This window comes from Scardinius erythrophthalmus (assembly GCF_964197995.2).
Source record: "Scardinius erythrophthalmus genome assembly, chromosome: 21".
Lineage (NCBI taxonomy): Eukaryota > Metazoa > Chordata > Actinopteri > Cypriniformes > Leuciscidae > Scardinius > Scardinius erythrophthalmus.
The window spans coordinates 24280415-24300487 of record NC_138241.1 but is presented as its reverse complement, the minus strand read 5'-3'; the positions used below and the strand labels follow the sequence as shown (position 1 = coordinate 24300487).

The 20073-nt window shown below is 36.1% G+C and overlaps 1 protein-coding gene across 1 annotated transcript; it reads right to left on the bottom strand.

Moving 5' to 3' along the window:
- Nucleotides 1-1990: 1990 nt before the first annotated feature.
- Nucleotides 1991-19395, bottom strand: rgs17 (regulator of G protein signaling 17). The gene is made up of 6 exons (XM_081351054.1): nt 19133-19395; nt 17130-17358; nt 9457-9587; nt 6186-6260; nt 5642-5873; nt 1991-4599 (listed from the first exon to the last, which is right to left on the bottom strand). Exons 2-6 carry the CDS (start codon nt 17130-17132, stop codon nt 4414-4416), a joined length of 627 nt encoding a protein of 208 aa, XP_081207180.1. The 5' UTR covers nt 17133-17358; nt 19133-19395; the 3' UTR covers nt 1991-4413.
- Between the last annotated feature and the right edge of the window lie 678 nt (nt 19396-20073).

Here is a 20073-nt window from a genome sequence, read left to right as displayed (position 1 = left end):
GTGATATTGGAGCAATAAAAAATAACACCATGTTTTGTTAAAATATGTAAAGTGACAAAATTTGAGGTACACAATAATCCTATAAGAAATAATTCAGTAGCGCTCAGCAGAGTCAATCGTAGTCAGGCTGTTTTATCATGAAAACGGTTGGAATGTAATTGTGAACTTGTATAAAGACAAAACAAGTGAGAATGACGAGGTTATAGAAACACAAATACTATGAATTATGAATTTAAAGTCAGGCATCAAATGTTTATTACCTGACCTCTTTCCAATTCCATGTGATGTCAAAAAAAATGATTTAATGAAAGAAAAAAGCTGATATACATGAAGCCTTCCTCCTTGTTGCATTATTCATACAGTATATTGAGGGTCACCGCAAGGTCATTTAAATTCACATTACCCTGCATGACCCTTCAAATCAATGGCATTAATGTCTTATGAATGTAAAGAGCATATTTCATGTAAGCACAATGAAGAATTGTGAAGGGTGTGCAGCGCAGCACACAGAGTATTACTTTTTTTCTATAATTACAGCAATCTGTTATATGTTATGTTATTTAGATCACATAATGCAAGCACATGCAGGTAACAGACACTAGAATAAATGAGTATTATTTTTTAAACAGAAAATATATATCTTTGCTTGGGCACAAACTGTCAATCTTTTGTTTAAACAAAGAAAACCAACAGAACTAAAGGATGAGAAGTTTAATCGATGGGGTTGAGCTAAAAATTCGCCCGCCAGTTCCCCTGTGGCTCCAATCAGAATCAAAACAAACAAAATGTGTGCAAGCTACGTTGTTTTTCAAGGCTCGATCTTCTATTAAGCATATGGAGAGAACAGAACCAAGAGGTAGATATTCTTGTTCTTGAAAAGCTTGTTTAAAGTGCCCAAAGTAGCCCTTCAACCTTTGCAAAAAAGACTGAAGCACCCTTAAAAAAAACAAGAATAGACACTTGCTTCATCTACAAATAATTCAATTACTTCCCTCCTGCCCTGTGTGGCTCCAGTTTTCCATCACTTGAACAAATAAACTTTAGCATGAACAGTGTCTTACATTCAGTGTGCAGTTTACATCAATAGTGAACTGTCAACCCACAGTAGACACAACACAGATTTATTTCAATCTTAATGAGTAGCTTTTTCATCAAGAAGGATTTTATATATATATATATATATGACATATTAAGTGACCGAAGAGACTAAGGAATATCAGAAAAGGGCAAATGTAAACCAGTGTCCCACCCGATTTCAGGAAAACATTCCTCAGTCACTAATTATTCCAATATGACAATTAAGATATTTGCATAGGCAATATGGGATTAGCCCTTAAATAGTATGTTTCCTGAATTCTTTATGAGTATATATCAGAATTATGTTGAAAAGAATTCAACAAGCAAACAAACAAAAAATGCTACTCTTCTTCATAAACCCTCGGTATACCAGCATACATCTCAGTTACAGTATTAGGCTTCAAGTAGATCAAAATAAACATTTAACATTAACAAATAGATGAGAAAAACTAAGAATAACGAGAGGTAGTGGAAAACCGATGAAAACGAGAGACAGTCCGTGCGGATGGCGCTCCTACAATAACATAGCACAGGCTCCACTTCATTTGCTTAGAAAAGGAGCCTTTTGGCAAGAAAGATTATTATTTTTCCAAGTCATACCATGCTGATAAAATCATTATCAACAGCTGTTAGCCATCACTGTGACAGCCGTCAAGTGAAAAACTCCTAAACTCTCTAAATCTGATAAAACATTAGCAGCAAACATGTAGTTGAGGCAGAGATAACTACTCTCAAAAATGATGGTTAATTCTAAATGGGACCAAATGTGACATGGCATGTTGTTGGAATGATCTAATTAATGAGTGAAAATGTCAAATTTATTCTAATTTACAGGATGATAATACCTTTGTCTGGGAAACTTTCATAAGTAACTTAGATGTTGATGCATTTTAAAAGTTTTTTTTCTTTTTTTAACTTTATTTATTTAATGATTCCGCCTGCAGCAAAATATAGGACACAATACTTTACTAATTTCCTTGCTTCATTTGCTTCAATTTTTGTCAATATTGAGAAAGAACTTGTTACCTTTGAGTGATACACTTCAAAGGTATGATTACAATTTCTCATAATTTAAATCATGATTATGTTCTATTGTGAAAACATAAAAAATATCCATATATATATATATTCACTCTGTTCCCTGTCCAGTAGTTTCAGTGACCTCTATGATGTTGGACTTCCCAGATTACTGGCTTGTACGGATTGAAATAGTCATACAGATGCATTGCTTTTCATTGACACTTCAGTGCCACTCAATATGTCAACATCTGATTTCTCCCCCCTCAAAAATAGTAAATGTCCATGTGTCATGCAGGGTCTTTTTTTGTTTTTTAGAGCAAGACCATTTTGATTTATTGCTCATTTTTTTTAATGACATGATTTTTCTTTTAAAACAAACAAGAAAAATTCAATAGTTTTGATTTATAAATGTGGGAAATCCAAGCTTCCCGTGATGGTTCGCTGCTTCAGTAAGTAAACTACTAGGTAACACCTATTTGGTTCGTAAAACAACATAAATGAAGGACCTACTCACATTGGCTGATGCTCAAACACACAAATACTTCAAAGAAGGATATCTATGCACTCAGTAAATTGATAAAGGTCTTCATTTTAATGTGGTAAACCTGCAGAGTGAATGGCACTTAACTCTCAGAGCACCAATAAGAAAACCCAACAACAACACACTTGATCATGATTTACTTGACAAACGTTCGTTCATTCATTGGCACAAGAGTTCAGGGTAAGTGACACTATGAGGTTGGGTATGGTGACCAAAAAATGTCGGTTTAAATGCAATTCACTCTTGAATTACTCTGCTAAAAAGTGAGAGAGTGGTTTAACACACTGGCATTTTAAATATGGTGTTCTCATGCACTGGCTGCTGCGATTGCAATAGCACATAAATGTCTAGAAAATTTAACAGCAACATTCAAGTTTGAATCCAACAACACAGAGCTGAAAAGCTGTCGTTCTTGAGGGACACGCGTCTAAACCTCTAAAGAAAAAAAAATCATCTTTATAGTATCGTCTTCGACATGATGCTTCCCACAGAGGTTCACATCATATCTGGGTTGAGTATTGCAATGTGTACATGACACAACAGAAGAAACGCATGCTGGAAAAAAGTATTATAAAAAAGACTGACTTGTTTTCGTTTCCGATAACCTGCAGTTTTCCGAGCTGTGAAAATGACCGAGACCGCTCCAAGTTTCAAGTCGCAAACCAAACATTTGGACTCGGAGGCAGAGAACAATTTCCCTGATGGATCCGACTCCGTCGCACCACCTCATCGAGCGGGTCTCGGCGAGCACAGTTATTTTAAATAGACCTAGTGTAACTCTCAAAAACAAGGCATAGTGTTCACTACACTTTTGTTTAATAAAATACATTTCTTTAATGTGTAAGACAATTCGAAGCTCTTTTAAGAACGTCCAGAACGTTGGTGAGTGATTTTCAAGCAATTCTCAGTCAATCCAGCGAAGCTTACAGCCCATGATATACAGTACCTGTGCTTCTCTCTGTTAGTAACGGACTGGGAGGGGCTAGGAGGACTCGCACAAAAAAAACGGTGTCATCACCAGCATCAGCAGCTTTTGTGCCCTTACTCAGTGTCGAGGCATTGTGATTTTTGCAGAGAGAAAGAAATCTTCATGATTCGTTTAGCTGCCCAATCACAACACTAGCTAGCCCTTATGTTTCCCAGTTAAAGAACTGTCGACACGCAAAGAAAGAGTTTGGACGGCAAGATGGCGATTACGCTTCCCAGCTTCTCTTTTACAAAACAATTGGCACAGCTAATTTTCCCTTCGCTTACGAGAGCTTTACAATGTTCTCTCCCCGTGACAGCATAAAAAACTTTTTTTTTTTATTCAAAAAACATTGTAGACCGGGGCTTGAATGTCAAACTGGAGTAAATTCCATAACCTTGTATCATGCAAAGGTTTTCTAGCTCAACATCTACCGCTTATCCGTTTGTTTTTTGATTTTCTTTAAAAAAAATAGCATTATTCAGCTGTCCTCAGACATGTGAGGCATAAAAGATGGAAAGGATCAGGTAGAAAGAACATGAGAGAACAGGTGAGGTAAACAGGAAAATAGGTGAATGAAAAAGACAAGTTGAGAGTAGGAAGTATGGGTCTGTCGGTTGTCCTACACGTTTTTTTTTTGTGTCACAGTTGCCTGAGCAGCTCATATTGGCACTTAAACAGAACTCAACTTCAGGGTCACTAGTGGATGCTCAGAATTGCTTAACTACTCACTCTTGAAATAAGAAACATCACACCTTTTAAAAGTGGCACCGTGGGGCTTTTTTGTCACAAATGTTCTTGCTGAAACCTAGGTGTCTAAGCAGGCCCTCTTGCTGTTAAGGAGATCCCTGTAAACAGATGAGTTGAGAAATCGGGGGTAGGAGTCTCTGTGCATGAGGGTGTAGATCTGTAGCTGGGCCTCCTCATACATCGTACTGCTGGGTTCTGCCAGGCTTTGGTTGATGCCTTCCCTCACCCGTGAATCCAAGCTGACCTGCCGACCGAAAAAAAAAAAAAAAACATTTATGTGAACAGATGTGATGTCATGACATGCTCTTCTTCAGACTCAAGTTGTACTGTACATAGAAAAAAATATACCCTTATTATATACTCATGAATACCATTTTTAATTGACAGATGACAAAGAAAAAAAAAACCCATTCAGAGAATTTACATACACAAAAAATGCTTTCAAGTCTCTTACATTATTTGTATGTGTTTTTGCTATTTTTATATGAATGAACAATCATTATCTTCAAGCTTTGTGTGAAATATTGTACTGCAAAAATATTTTTTATTCAGATTCTAGATCTAGGAGGAAAAAATGCATAAAAAATTGGTAAAAAAACACATGTAATGAGCTCAGCAAACAGATGTGATGTTTCGAGCAACAAGCTCTTAAGTTGAACATAGAAAAAACACACCCATAACGAAATTGCACAAAAAATGCTTGAGAATATCCTTTGTTTTGGACATTTTTAGATTAATTATGAATTTAATATGTATTTCTTATATTTTTATGTTGCCATGTTTTATTTATGAATTTATTCAAAGACTATAGATATAGAAAGACGGTTCACTCCTATTACTTATGAATGGGAGAAACTGCGACGAGCAATATGGCTGAATACGTCCCGCCTTGTAAGTAAAAGAGCCAATCGCATTCATTGCGTCATTGCGTCACTGCAGCTGCCGATAGAAGCTCCGGTTCCCATAGAAACCTGAGACTCGCACTAGGACTACACATGCGCATTGGCACGTCTAGCCTGGAAAGTAATATTTTTTAACGCCATATGAGCATAAGAAACACTTATGGGACAGGTCATGTCAGATCTTGTTGCTGATTTGAAATATGTTATTTAATTGTGAGTTCGGCAAGCAGTTTTTGAGTTTTCAGGATTTGGTCTTGGATGACAGAAATAGCTGCCTGGAGGCGTTGCAAATATGGCGAGTGAACAGACTTTCCTTGAAAGGGATTTTGATGCATTGCAGCCACAGACAGCATTGTTTATTTTTCATGCACCCCATAATCTAACCTCTTTTGGTGAAAGAATGGAGACGTAGTCTTCATAAATGATCCTGGCTTTTTCATCGATAACGGATGGGTTGGTTTCTTTCTTTAGCTCCTCACAGGAGATCCAGAACATCAGGTTTTCTTCGCTGTACTCAGACCGTAAAAAATTCCGGAAAACATCCCTCCCCTCTGGAGAGCGCATCATCATCTCAAAGCTCCGTGACCAGGCAATCACCTCATCCAGTGTGGGACACCTTAAAATTTGAAACAATGAAAAAAAGCAGGAACTACCCATATAAAATAATTATTTCAGGTGTCAGTAAATAAAGTGCATGTAAATGTTATTAAAGGATTGATTAGAAATTCAATTGCCCCAAAAAGTAATTGCTTTGTGGGATTTTTAGATGATTTCCCTAATTTTTTTATTCTGTTAAGAAGACAGCAGTTCCATTTTAAGGGAATGTAGCTCATTTTAACAGGACGTTGGAGAGGTTTCAACAAAAGCACTATAAAAAAGCACCAAACATCTTGTTCCTAAACAATAATAGATGTTTCTAACAACTCACTGTTCCTCTGTTGCTTCTATGCTATCCATCTTTGTACATGTTTGCCTCTCTGAACGTTCCCTTCTGTCTTCATTCCTAGGGTAAGGAGAGAAGTGTTAGACAGGGCAAAGTCTCTGTGGCATTTGAAACATGTTGTGTTGATCGTCATCATGCAAGGTTATACAGTTATGGTACAACTAGATTTTGGAGCCTACAAGCTGATATTACACTACAAAGCCATTCAGGTGTTTAAAGGGTCATATCATACACTTGACGAAAAAAATATATATACTATATATATAGTACTGTGCAAAAGTCTTAGGCATGTTAATAGTATGTTAATACTATCTACAATAGTCAAAATATAAACAATTATTATAGGAGTACCGTAGTGATTTAAGATGAGAAAAAAACACGGTTTGGAAAATGGATTCATGATGTACTCGATTATTATATACATTTTGTAAATTTTGAACAAAAAAAAAGTTACGAACTGCAGCTTTAATTTAACAACATAAAATAGCATAAAACCCTAATGCACATAACTGATATTAAAAAAAACTAAGAAGAAACATAATTATTAAGATTAAAATCCATCAAAACAATGTTAAAATCTAGGGCCATTTATATGTAGAAAAATAAGTATAATATTATAAAGACAATATACTGTTTCCAAAATTAAATTAGAATGAAATGGACATTTGAAAATGAATAATATATAACAGAAATAAATAACTATAATTTAAAATTAAATAATAATAGTCACCAAACTATAATGTTTTTCTTACTGTCATTTTTTTTTTTTTAAGATGACCCCCAAGCACCCCCTTCTGGCCCCCTTCACCCCCTATTTGAAAAGAACAGCACAAGTCTAACCATATTCTGAGTAATAACATTTCTCCTCTAGTCCAACAACAGCATTTACTGAAACTAAGCTACAAATTACAGGTGAACATCCACTGCGTTTCTCAATCCAAGTCTCTGTAGAGCAAGTATAATTGGGTTTGTTAGCCATGGGGTTCGACAAGCTGACAAGACGCTAAATATATAACATGTACTACACAGCTGTTTTGCATGTGATGTGGGACAGAAATAGCCGTTTACTGAGCAGATAATGAGAGTGTGTGGGGGGGGGGGATGGCTGTGGAAACCCGAGGTTACAGAGTAGGGTGCCTCTTCAATGTTTGCTTTATTTCATGCAATATTTGTATTCATTCATGTTATTTTTAGTCCCCCTGCAAGCTGTGCTATGGCCTTTCCAATCTTTCTTTGTTTTTTCACAAGCTAATTTAACTCTTTAAGGAAGACTGACTTGATGTTATGTGTTTCTAAATATATGAGCATGCTTAAAAGTGCACTCAGTAATTATCAAATAAATGCACCATGTAAGTTTGCAAACTGAGACAAAGCTTCTTCCACATAGGCTATGCTAACCAACAACAATGCCAACACAAAACAAATACCGGTAAACGAATTTCACTGGGTCATTCCTGTTACGCAGTACCTTTTGAAATCTGTAATGTTAGAAATGTAATGCTAGCTTCCTGTGTGCATGAGTACTTTGCACTCATTGCACCTAATAACATTAAGCATGTCACACGTATAACAGTCATGTGTCCAGTCTATTCTCTGTCGTCTGCAAAAACCTAAAACTTGGACTTTTTGTAATCTTTTGGAGTATTAAAATCATGCAGTTATCGCAAGCCGTTGCAATATGCATATCGTCATATGTACATTTGCGATATTTCGATATTATCAGCCCTATTGATAATAATAAAAAAATGTTTCTTGAGCAGCAAATCAGGATATTAGAATGATTTCTTAAGGATCATGTGACACTGAAGACTGGAATAATAACTGCTGAAAATTCAGCTTTGTCATTATTGGAATTAATTACATTTTAAAATATATTAAAATAGAAAACAGCTATTTCAAATTGTAATAATATTTCACAATATTACCGTTTTTAATATATTTTTGATCAAATAAATGCAGACTTGATGATGAGCATAAGAGCCTTTTCAAAAACCTCATTGACCCCAAACGTTTGAACCTTTGTACCTGAGGCAGGTGATGGTGATGAAATACTCTAAAACTAGAGCTTCACGATTTTGGATAAATTGAAAATTAAAATTTTTGTTTAAAATAGAGATCATGATTCTCCCGCGATTCTGTACAGACAACTAAACAAAATAACATTTTATAGTATAGGCTAAATGTTTAATAAATCAAATCATTATTTTTAAAAAAATCCATGAATGAATGATTAAATGACTCACTCATAAAGACTTCACTTGTTTCATTACTGGATGAATCAGCGTTTTTGAACGAATTTTTTTGTAAATTTGGAGTGCTGTCAGTACAGAGAACAACGTCAAAAATCGGTGTTGCCTACACCGTGTTATCCTCCGACAATCGACTACTGTGGACTTCGACCGAAAACAGGAAATAAATACAGGTATGTGCGCTGGCTGAATTAACTTCATTTTTATTCATATCTTTCACATCTACTGCAGTCAGATTCACCGTGTTCACTCTAAAGGAATCACTCACATTGGCTGTGCACTTGTAATGACACATCAAGGCTGTTAAGAGGCTAAAAGCAGGTTTAAAACTTGCCCAATTGAAGTCAACAGGGTGCAAATTTTAAAAAGAGGATAACACGGTGTAGGAAACACCGATTTTTTCGGTGTTCTCTGTACTGACAGCACTCCAAATTTACAAAAAAATGAGCTCAATGTTAAAATTGACCAGAGTTCTCCTTTAATGAATGATTCAATGACAAATACATTTTTTTTACAGTCACTTGTCGCCACCTACTGGTGCAACGACGTAATTGATACAATCTTTATTCGAAGCGTCAAGACTCAAGTTCCTTTCAAAAGGTGATTTACTCTATTTTGATTGCTACCGTAGACATCAGTTTTTATAACCAAACTATAAACTTTTATCCAAGTACTTCTGTGATAATCTGAATTATTGTAACAGAGATATAATGAAAAGATTGTTTGTATGAAACTGTTTCATACCTATACATGACAACAGGTCTCTCTGGCTCAGCGGCAGCGCCAAAGCAGATTTGAATGTTCCACTGTGATTGTACTTGTCAAAGGTTTAATAGACTTAGCCAAATCATTGTCATTTAGGAATAAGAAAGCATGGGTGTTTGAATAGAGATTGCGATCTTTTAGCAATTATTGCGCAGCTCTATGTAAAACTCATTTCTAAGCAAATATCTACATACAATTACATATTTTCACTGACAGAAAAACAATGAAAAGATGTGGCGTACCAGAGGCATTTGCAGCATCCACACCAGCAAAGACAGCAGGTGTTGGGCCTCGGGTGACCAGGCGCCTGTGGGGGTCCTTCAATACGTCCCTGCTGCCTTTTCCTCATTTCAACTCCACTCACACTCTGAGGCTGTGGACAGACACATCGGATTAGAAACAAAGCAGTGGGAGCTTGGGAACTGGGGTAGCTGAAGTATCTTGTTAACTACATATGCTTCTAAATCTAAAGTAAGCTTGAAAGGCATGATTAATTATTTGGAGTTTCTAGGAGAGATATTTATGGTAGGGTTATGGTAGGTTTTCCGATGCAAGCAATCATAAGGATGCTCAGAATCTGGGCATGTTGGACTCCGTCCTACTCTACTGTCGGAGGCTTATTCAGCTCAAAGAGAGCGTGTCTGTAGAGATTGAACAAAAGAGAGGCAGACAGACAGACAGAAAGTAAAGAAATACCCTCTTCAGACTACACATTCATTCCTCTGGCAAGATGCTAAATTAGTTTGAGCTGTAAGAGAGTGAGAGAGAGAGAGAGATAGAAAGAGAGAGAGAGAGAGAGAGAGAGAGAGAGAGAGAGAGAGATGCAGTCACTCCCCCACCCCTGAACACAAACAGGCTGTAGTAGTGTGGGATCTCACATGTTCTGACACAAGTGCAAATGCAACGGATTTCCTTTTAGGAAGTAAACGGTTTATAGAAATGCAATGGCTGTCACTTCCTGTTTCTTAAATACACCAAATAAAAGCATATTCCCTCCCTAAAAGATGTATTCTATAAGGGAAAACTAATTAGGTAAATAGATAAGATACATTTTCAAGGAAAAATTTATTCGAAATGAAACTAGTATTTGGTCCGTTTTCCAGGAAAAAGAAAAACTATACATTTTAAATGCGTGATTATTGTCAACATTTAGGAGCTCACATGTACGTTTGGTTTTAAAATTCTCATTTTGATTTTATAATGTCTTTACTTTAAAAGCTTGGCTCCAAATACGAATAAATATATGCAATCTGTGCTAATCAAAATTTTTACAGGTAAGTAGACAACTAGGGAGCAGACGTGAAATAAAATGGTTTTCAATAAATTCCTCCATGTTGGGTTCCCAATATCACTGGCTTGTTAAAAACAACATCAGAGCACAGATCGTGACCACAAACATTTTAACGACATGCGTTTCCATGAAGCCCTCTATCAGGAGAGGAAATAAGCAAGTGTTTTTCTCTGAGCTCTGCTCTACTCTAACTGTGATCCATCAACGTACCATTAACATGTCATTGAAACACATGGCTGACTATTCTGTTTGACAGTTTTATTAATAGTGACCACAGAGTCTTGGTAGGTACTATAGAAGCACCTTACCTGCATAAATATGAACATTGTGCTTCAAAAGATATTTTTTGTCATATGTGATTCTGATCACTGATAAATAAACAAAAAAATTAAATAAAATGTGTTACTATAATTAATTAAAACTATTAAAAATAGTTGTTCATTGAAATCAAGCTAAAATCAAACAAAATATAAATATTAGATGAAAACCTAACAACAATGAGAAATGTTACCTTGGCAACTAACTGAAATACTAAACTGAATTAAAAATAAACTAAAGCTATTAATCTAAATAGACGTATATATATATATAAAAAACGAGTAAAAATAACAAAAGCACATAGCAAAATGACTAAAAATTGAAAAATAAATAAAAAAATGAATAAACACTATAATAGTATATAAATGATACAAAAAACACTGCATGCACGGTATATAACAAGTCTTAACTTAACAAGTATATAACTACTGCCTTAAGCTATACTTCATTTTCCGTGTTCTGCTCCATCTCGCGCAAAGATTCAAAGTATACCAGGGCTTGATAATTTCACTCGCATTAGCGACTAATAGATGTGTGGGAACTGTAAAATGTATTTAAGAGCACAAGAGTGAAGAAAATGTCTTAAATATATTAAATGGTACAACAAACGTCTTATTTAGAGGTCGAACGATAGTGGATTTTATTGATAACGACTAGGTTGGACTGCACTGGTCGATAACCGATTACCCAACCAATACTGAATGAAAACAAACAAAATACTCCAAATAAACTAGTGCTGAAACTTTATAACACAAATAAAATAAAAAACAGTGCTGAACCATGAAAATGTACTGCACTATATAAAATAAATATATAAATATTAATGTATTAATTATACCTTCATCATTCATGTTAATTCATAGTGTATTAACTAATGTTACCAGACTTTAAAATTGAAAAATGTTACGTAAATGTTGAAATTAATGATCTAACAATGAACAATACTTCTACAGCATTTATTAAAGACCTCTTGTGTTAAAAATCTAGTTTTTTATGTTGTTTATATGTCTATTTGGTGTTTTTAGTTTGCTTTAAGACAAACCATGTCAAAACCATTGCTGAGTATTTTCTCCTTAAAACTGCAGAGAAGACAGTCTCAAAAACGTGGTTTGAAATCGCAGTAGTTCTCTACGTCACAATATCCAAATAACCAATCCTGTCAACGTGAGGGCGGGCTTTAGCATAACATTAACTATGCTGCGAAGCAGGGGAGTCTCAAGAGAAGCCAGGTTATCCCGGTATATGTTTCTGTTGATATGAAAAGTCGGGTACATTTAGCAATATAGACGGTTAATTGTGTATGATGAATATAACGATGTTATGATGAACTACAGTATATGCCTTTCTTGGACAGATGAAACAAAATAATTTGCTTTTGGTTCATACAGGGATAAAAAAGTACCCCATGTGTAAAATGAAATACTCTGCTGTACCTTTAATGCTGTGGGCCTAATTTTCTGCCAGAGGTCCTGGACATCTTGTTCAGATACATGGCATCATGGATTCGATCAAATACCAACAGATAAAAAATCTGCTAGAAATCTTATAACGGGCCATGTTTGGATCTTCCAACAGGACAGTGATCCAAATACAAACATCAAAATCAGAACAAAAATGGGTCACTGAGCACAAAACCAAGCATCTGCAATGGCCATCCCAGTCCCTGACCTGAACCCTATAGAAAATGAGTGGGTTGAACTGAAGAGAAGAAGCGCCAACATGGATCTGGGAATCTGAAGGATCTGGAGACATTCTGTATGGAGGAATGGTCTCTGATCTCTTGTCAGGTGTTCTCCAAATTCATCAGACATTATAGGAGAAGACTCAGAGCTGTTGGAAAAAGGAGGTTGCAAAAAGTATTTAATAAAAGGGGGCAATTGTTCCCAACGTGTTTTGGAGAAAAACATTTATTTCATAATGTGATTTCCCCCCCACTTTCAATTATTTTACTTCAATGAAAGGTTAGATTTTTGCAATTTTTTTTAAATAAAATATCAAAAGGATTAACAATGCAGATTTATACAGAGCCATCGTTGATCATATTTACCAAGGGGGCAAATAATTCTGACCAGCACTGTCTCAATTTGCTTTCTCATGTCACTAGCTTTAAATATGCAACTTTGTTTGAAAACTAAAGCATAAAAATGACCAGCTGGATATAAACTAATGCAAACAGATGGTAACAATTGTGACATTAAACATTTGGGTTAGACTTGCATGTATTTTTGTCACACTGTCACACAACTATTTGAGGTACTGCTAGTGTTAGCGTCCTCTCAGCCTTGACGGCAAACATACTGCTGTTCTTTCTCCACTAATGCAGCACCTAGTCAACAAATGAATTACTTTATAATGATATGAAAACATGTAGTGTACTGTATACATACGTTTCATTGTCTATGTTTTAAATCTGCATCTTAAGCGGCACATTCTATGAGGCGCGCAGTCTCGCGTGTCAAAACAAACACCACAAGGCGTCAGTTATTGTTTTTATTTCGCCTTTAGAGGCCGCTCTTGTACTGAATAATGACAGCGGACCCTTCTTAGCCACTCTAACAACTGACGCAACCCAGAAAAACTATCAGTATGGATTTAATAATTTTTTTATTAAGATTCATAAATACTAGTTTTGTAACTTAATTCAATACCGTGATAAAAGCTTCAGCAATTATCATGATATGAAAATTTGATACCGTCACATGCCTAATATATATAAAGTTGGCTATAAAGAATTACATAATTAAATACAGTTTGAAGGAGACATATATAAAAACCTTGTGTACTTTTTGTATTCTAATAAATGAAATAATTTTGCTTATAAATGTCTCCTTGTATCCCTTTATTAAGATAAAACACATTAAAAAATATTGTGCATCTAAAGTTTTTTTAAAGCACAGCTTAAAGAGTTAGTTCACCCAAAAATGAAAATTCTGTCAGTAATTCCTCACCGTCATGTTGTTCCAACCCCGTAAGACTTTCGTTCATCTTCGGAACACAAATTAAGATATTTTTGATTAAATCTGAGTGCTGGATCACTCCTCCTGCAGGCTTATGGACACTATAACTTGCTGGCCCAGAAAATGTATTAAAGACATCGTTAATATAGTCCAAGTGACTCCAGTGGCTCAATCTTAAGTTTATAAAGCGACGAGAATACTTTTTGTGCGCAAAAACAAACAAAAATAACGACTTTATTCCACTATTAATTTCATTTTCTCTCTGTGCCTCGAGTTAGTTTACGTAGTGTTTTTGCGCAGCGCGTCTGTGTTGCACGTCACCACGTAGGCTCACTATTGGGCGATGCTGGTCATGTGTGTGATACGTGGTGACGTGCAACACAGACGCGCTACGCAAAAACACTACATGAAAAAACTCGAGGCCCAGAGAGAAGGAAATGAAAAGTGGAATAAAGTCGTTATTTTCGTTTGTTTTTGCGCACAAAAAGTATTCTCGTCGCTTTAGAAACTTAAGATTGAGCCACTGGAGTCACTTGGACTATATTAATGCTGTCTTTAATACATTTTCTGGGCCAGCAAGTTATAGTGTCCATAAGCCTGTGGAGGAGTGAGCCAGCACTCAGATTTCATCAAAACTATCTTAATTTGTGTTCTGAAGATGAACGAAAGTCTTACGGGGTTGGAACAACATTAGGGTGAGTAATTACTGACAGAATTTTCATTTTTGGGTGAACTAACCCTTTAAGAGCACATGGGCTCCTATTACAAAGTAATCGTCTCCTCCTTGGTATACTCCTTGGCCGTAGAAAGCCGTGTTCGGTGTGTGCACTGCCCACTATCTAAAGCCGGTGTACACGCACCGTCCGCGTATCCTCCTGATGGTGAAAATTACGTCACAGGTACCATCGCGGAACGCGGGCGGCCGAAGTATACTTTGGGCTTTATTATAGGTTTGAAGATCAGAAAGAGTTAAAAGTCAAAACGGTTTCAAAAGACATAAGGCTGAATAAATGATGGCAGACATTTTAGGGTGAACCCTCCCTTTAACCCCAGCACTATACCTCAGTTGTTTTTTGGCCTTTATAACAAATAAATGGGACTTGCTTCATTACTCTATTCAACAAATCATTTTAAGCTCTACAAGTTGATTGCGTGAATCACAAATACTGGAAACACTGGTAAACATGATGAACCACACTATGACCTCATCAAATTTGTTGATTTTAGCACAAACCTTATTAGAAAGGGATCTTTTGCCAGGGTTTGACAGCACAAACACCATATCACATCACCTAGATATCTGATCCAAATATTTAGGGACAAACAGTCTGGCCACTAAACAGAGAAGCAGGAGGTCTGGGATGGTATCAAATTTTCATTTCCCAGTATGGTATTGGTAAATATCCCATAACCACATAACCACGGGGCATTTGGTTGGCTGACTTTTTGTCGCAACGTGTGGTGCATAATTTAAAGATTACTGCTGATTGAAATGCATTGCTGTGATAAAGGACAAAAACCACGTAACAACCTTGCAACCTAACAACCAAAGTTTTGATGTTCGAAAACAGCTTTAAACATATTACACATAATTTGCTCTCTCAAATAAATATATAAAGCACACTGCATATGAAAGTAAATAGTTTGTTCTAATCTGCAATTAGTATTAGTAGTATTTGATTTGTACTAGGGTAATAGTAGTGTACTGTCTCATTACATAGCATCAACATTAACTCAACATTACTGAGATTACATATTCTATATTTTGTTTGTGAATCTCTAAATCTACTCTGATTAGGCTATATATATATGATAATATTATAGTTAAAAAGAGACCTTGAAACAGAAACCTTACCTCTAAATTCATCCTTTCACTTAAAACATGTGTTATGATAAACAGCCCTTCTACCTGGTGATGAAAACTCAGTGTGTCAGGGATGTAATGTAACCCTTTGATAGTTTACCATAAAGGAGCCAAATAAACCAAATATGCAAAACATAACTATCGGTTATTCAGTGCCAGGCAATGGAAAACATGCATCCTGATGCAAAACACACTGAGGAGTCCCTTTGTTCACATCTAGAGCGCTCACCAACAACTCTGCTCAATATGTAAAAGAGTAAGTTGTGTATTGAGGAAAAAGCAATTATACAACCAGACTCAGTTCGAGTTCGTAGGAAATCATTTATTCAATTTTATTACATGATAAGCTAAATAGAAATAAACTAGCTAAAAACTAATATGTGTATCAGCTAATATTTCACTATTTTTAGATTATTGGCTAATAAATCTGCCAATAACTGTCTTGGCTTTTTAACAGATGCATTAGCTCTACCTTGTGTCAGTTAAAATAAATATTTGGTGAATTTCAAAAATGTTAATTTAATACAAGTTTATTTGTATGCATCTCCATGGCTTTAAAGGGATAGTTCATCCACCCCCCAAAAAAAATAATTCTGTCATAATTTACTCAACCTCATGTCGTTTCAAACATGACTTAAAAGAGGATATAAGGGAACAGTATTGCCCTGGACAGCAGCCACCACTGACCAATCAGAATTAAGTGTTCCAGAAAGCCATGTAATAATTTACATATTTAAAAAACAAAACAAAAAAAGCTTTACACTTTAAAAAAGACATGTCTACAACTGAAACAAAACAACAAGATTAATCTGACTGGGATATAATTATTCTTCAGATATATAACTAAAAAAACAAGGAACTCCCGCACACTATCAATACTTCCAAACGAGTATCAAAATTGTATAAGCAACGTTTCGGTCAGTGATCAGATATATAACTAAAATTTCAATTTTTGAAAAACAAACTGCACATCTTCAAAGAACAATTAAAATTTAACAATTAAAATAACAAAAGAAGTTTCTTTAATTGTGCATAATTCTAACAACAAGCATTTGAGTGCTCATTCCCTCACTTAAAATACATCAGTATGCACTCAAGAATTACATTTCAATGTGTGAATATGCCTCTGTGAGTGAGCATGCTCAGATGCCGCAGTCGTCCCGCCTCTAACCCCGTTCTCCCACTGGAAGTCTTGTGTGCCCTTGTGCACTTCCCCATACACATTCCAGGGCAGCAAGTGATGCATAGCACAGGCCATGGCTGGCTGCACAACAGAAGCCTCCTAGAGCCATTACCCACAAAGCCTAGCTCGAGAAACATGTCACACCACACTTCCGATACATGCGATAATCACACCGGGGCCAAATTCGCCCACATTTCTCACCTTGCGCTGCATCACATCACCGCTCGGAAAACACGTCTTGTGATTTTCCACATCATCTTCGCACTTGCAATCAATCTAGGAGAGAACCACCTCTAACTTACCATGCAAATTAGCAGCGATCCATCCGAAGATCAGGTAAGAAAATCATGACGGTAATGTCAAACGTTGAGACGGGCAGAGTGCTGGAAAACAAATTGTGGCCCCTTGTATCTTCTCTTATCATGCCTGATGAAGAACGCAGGAGGTGGGTGGAGGTAGGTTTCAAACACCTGGTATTTGCAGGCACTCCCTTTCCTTGAGTCACGGGCTAAATGATCCAGGATGAGACATCTGAGAAATAGATCAAAACACAAAGAAAGCATCAGAACTGCTTTAATCTTGGGCTATAAATTCACTCTGTCCAGATAAAAGATTAATGGGAATAACTCACACTCTCACAAACTGATTAAAAATTATACTATTGAAATTTGTAAATCTTTTAGATTACACTCTTTTTATCAATTAATTCTCATTTAATTAGCATTTGATTAGTATTTCACTAATAAATAAATAATGAAAAGAACCTTAAAGTCCTACTTTCTAAATGCATGATGTTAAAAATCTTATTGTAACGATTCATACGCGTTTCATTTATTTAATCGACCTTTGACCTTTAATCATGCTGGACCTTCTGGTGAAAACGACAGATTTCTCTCTGGTTAAGTGTGCAGGACTTAAACGGCGCCCCTTAAATGTCGCTTTGTTCATCCACCTCCAACTTTTGAGTGCAACGCACACATCTCCAAATCCAGTCAACAGCAGACTCACATAGAACCAAATCAAACCTTTTTTTTTTTTTGTCGATAATCTGTTTCACTCAGACGTATGTCACAATAAGAAAGAAAAGATCTCCCACTACTTCTATTTCATCGCAACTTCACATGAATTACTGCATGTGTTGATGAAAATCAAATCACTAATTTAAATGTTTTACTAATTAACAAGTAAATACTTCTGCAAGGCAATAAACTGCAGTACCAATTAATCTTACATTATCCATTACAGCAAATTTCAATAAACCTGACTATATCAGCAAAAGAAGAAAATAATCCCAAGAATAATAAAGTATATAGTATACATTTACCGACTCATTTTCTGTGCATTTTAAGCATTTAAAAGTAAAACAACATTGTAGTTACAATCTGTGCATTTCATTGTATAGGACTACATCTTTTGTGACACCCAGAATGTTCCCCATATTAGACAGAATGTTTCACACAACCAGCTGCATATTAAAACCAGAAGCACAAGTGAATGGGAGGAACTTCAGAACTTGTATGATGATGAATGGTCGAGCAATCAGCCCTCCTCCGGAAGGAAACTCTTAATATCACGTAGGCTGTCATCAATAACTGAATGCAAGCAAAATAACTACTGACAAGACCGAGAAATAAAAACAAACTCGGACCTTTCGTCTTATTTTATTTAAGGTCAACGGTGAGGAAATTGTTGGCTACGATAATCGTAAATGTAAAAGATAAATTTGGACGAAAAGTCACAGTTTAACGTCTGATATATAACAAAATAACACAAGGCTTCGTGATAATAGATATAGACGGCTGTCATCCCGCTTTTCGCCTTCATTCCCCGTTGCAGTGGAATCAAAACGGCTGTGTGTCAAAACCTACAGAGGATCCTACCTAGACAGCATTTTTAGGTATCGTTGAAACCCCAACGATCGTTTGAACGCCCATTTAAAGCCCCTAAACGCTGTCGAGCGTTACAAATGCTGTTGGAACGTTCCAACCGCTCGAATAATGTCCACAAATGCTGTCTGGGTAGGCATCTCGCTAGGTTTTGCGACACAGCCAGCATCTTTAGTACTAAAGTCATCGCAGGTAAAGCCCAAACCATTTCTATCACAAAACAGCGCAGTGCAATTGAAAGTAACCGGCAAACTGTTCGCTAAAGCAGGGCTTTTTTAGGCAAATGAAGTGTAGCTTCCACTTTATTACTTTTTCGCTGTGGCTCTTTGATTTTCAAAGCGTAAGGAGGCAACGGCTAGCGCGTTAGCTGGCGAGCTAGCGGTACCGCCGAGACCGTTAAAGAGCATATGTCGCCTTACCCCTTTTGTTCTAGATGTCAGTCTTCTAAAAGGGTGTCGTTACACGTGTTTATGCGGATATCGGGGGTATCACGCGTTGAGATTGCATGCTGCCGTTTTATCTCCATCAGCGGTGTTTTCCGTCCATCCGCCCAACTTCAGCACCGAGCGAGCCAGTGGAGACGCCCTGCGCATGCGCGGCGGAGCTGTCAGCTCACCGAGCTCGAGCTGCGGACAGGGTGCAGAGGCAGAGGTGCAATGACAGGCTGAGATTCTGCTATCTCACAATAAGTGCCTGGCTGCACTAATAAATATACACGCACAACACATAGTATACGTAAAAAAAGCTCTATTACTTACCATAAAACATTGTCAAAAACAACGTCTTTTGTTGTAAAAAGAGATATCCTCCAATTGCGACTATAATTTAAGCTTTTGGTTTGCTAATGGTTACCCTGAAAATAATATTACAACTTAAATGTTGTATCAATAGAAGATTAATACAACATTAATAAAATACAACTAAAGACCAATATATAGCCTATATATATTATTAAATAGTCTTAAGCTGCTAGTAGGGTATACATAAAAATAAAAAAATAAAAATGGTCGAGCATTCCAATAAAAAAATATAGGCCTACAACATAGAAAATAACATGGTACAATACAACACAATAACTTTCAGCAAAACTGTATCTTTTAGACAGTTTAAATGTATACTTTTTGATGTTTAAATTAATGTTATTTGTTTTATGGCATTTTATTTGAATAGGTCTGATTTTCATGCAAGGCTATTAATGAACAAGGAAAATAACCACCTATCCAGTACTGAAATTAAAATACAGGCTGCTTCTGCCTAGTGAAATGTATTTTTTAAATTCCACAAGGTTTAATAAAATAAAGTAAGCAACAAATAAAAATAAACAAATATGTTTATGCATTTGTATCGTATTATGTTTTTT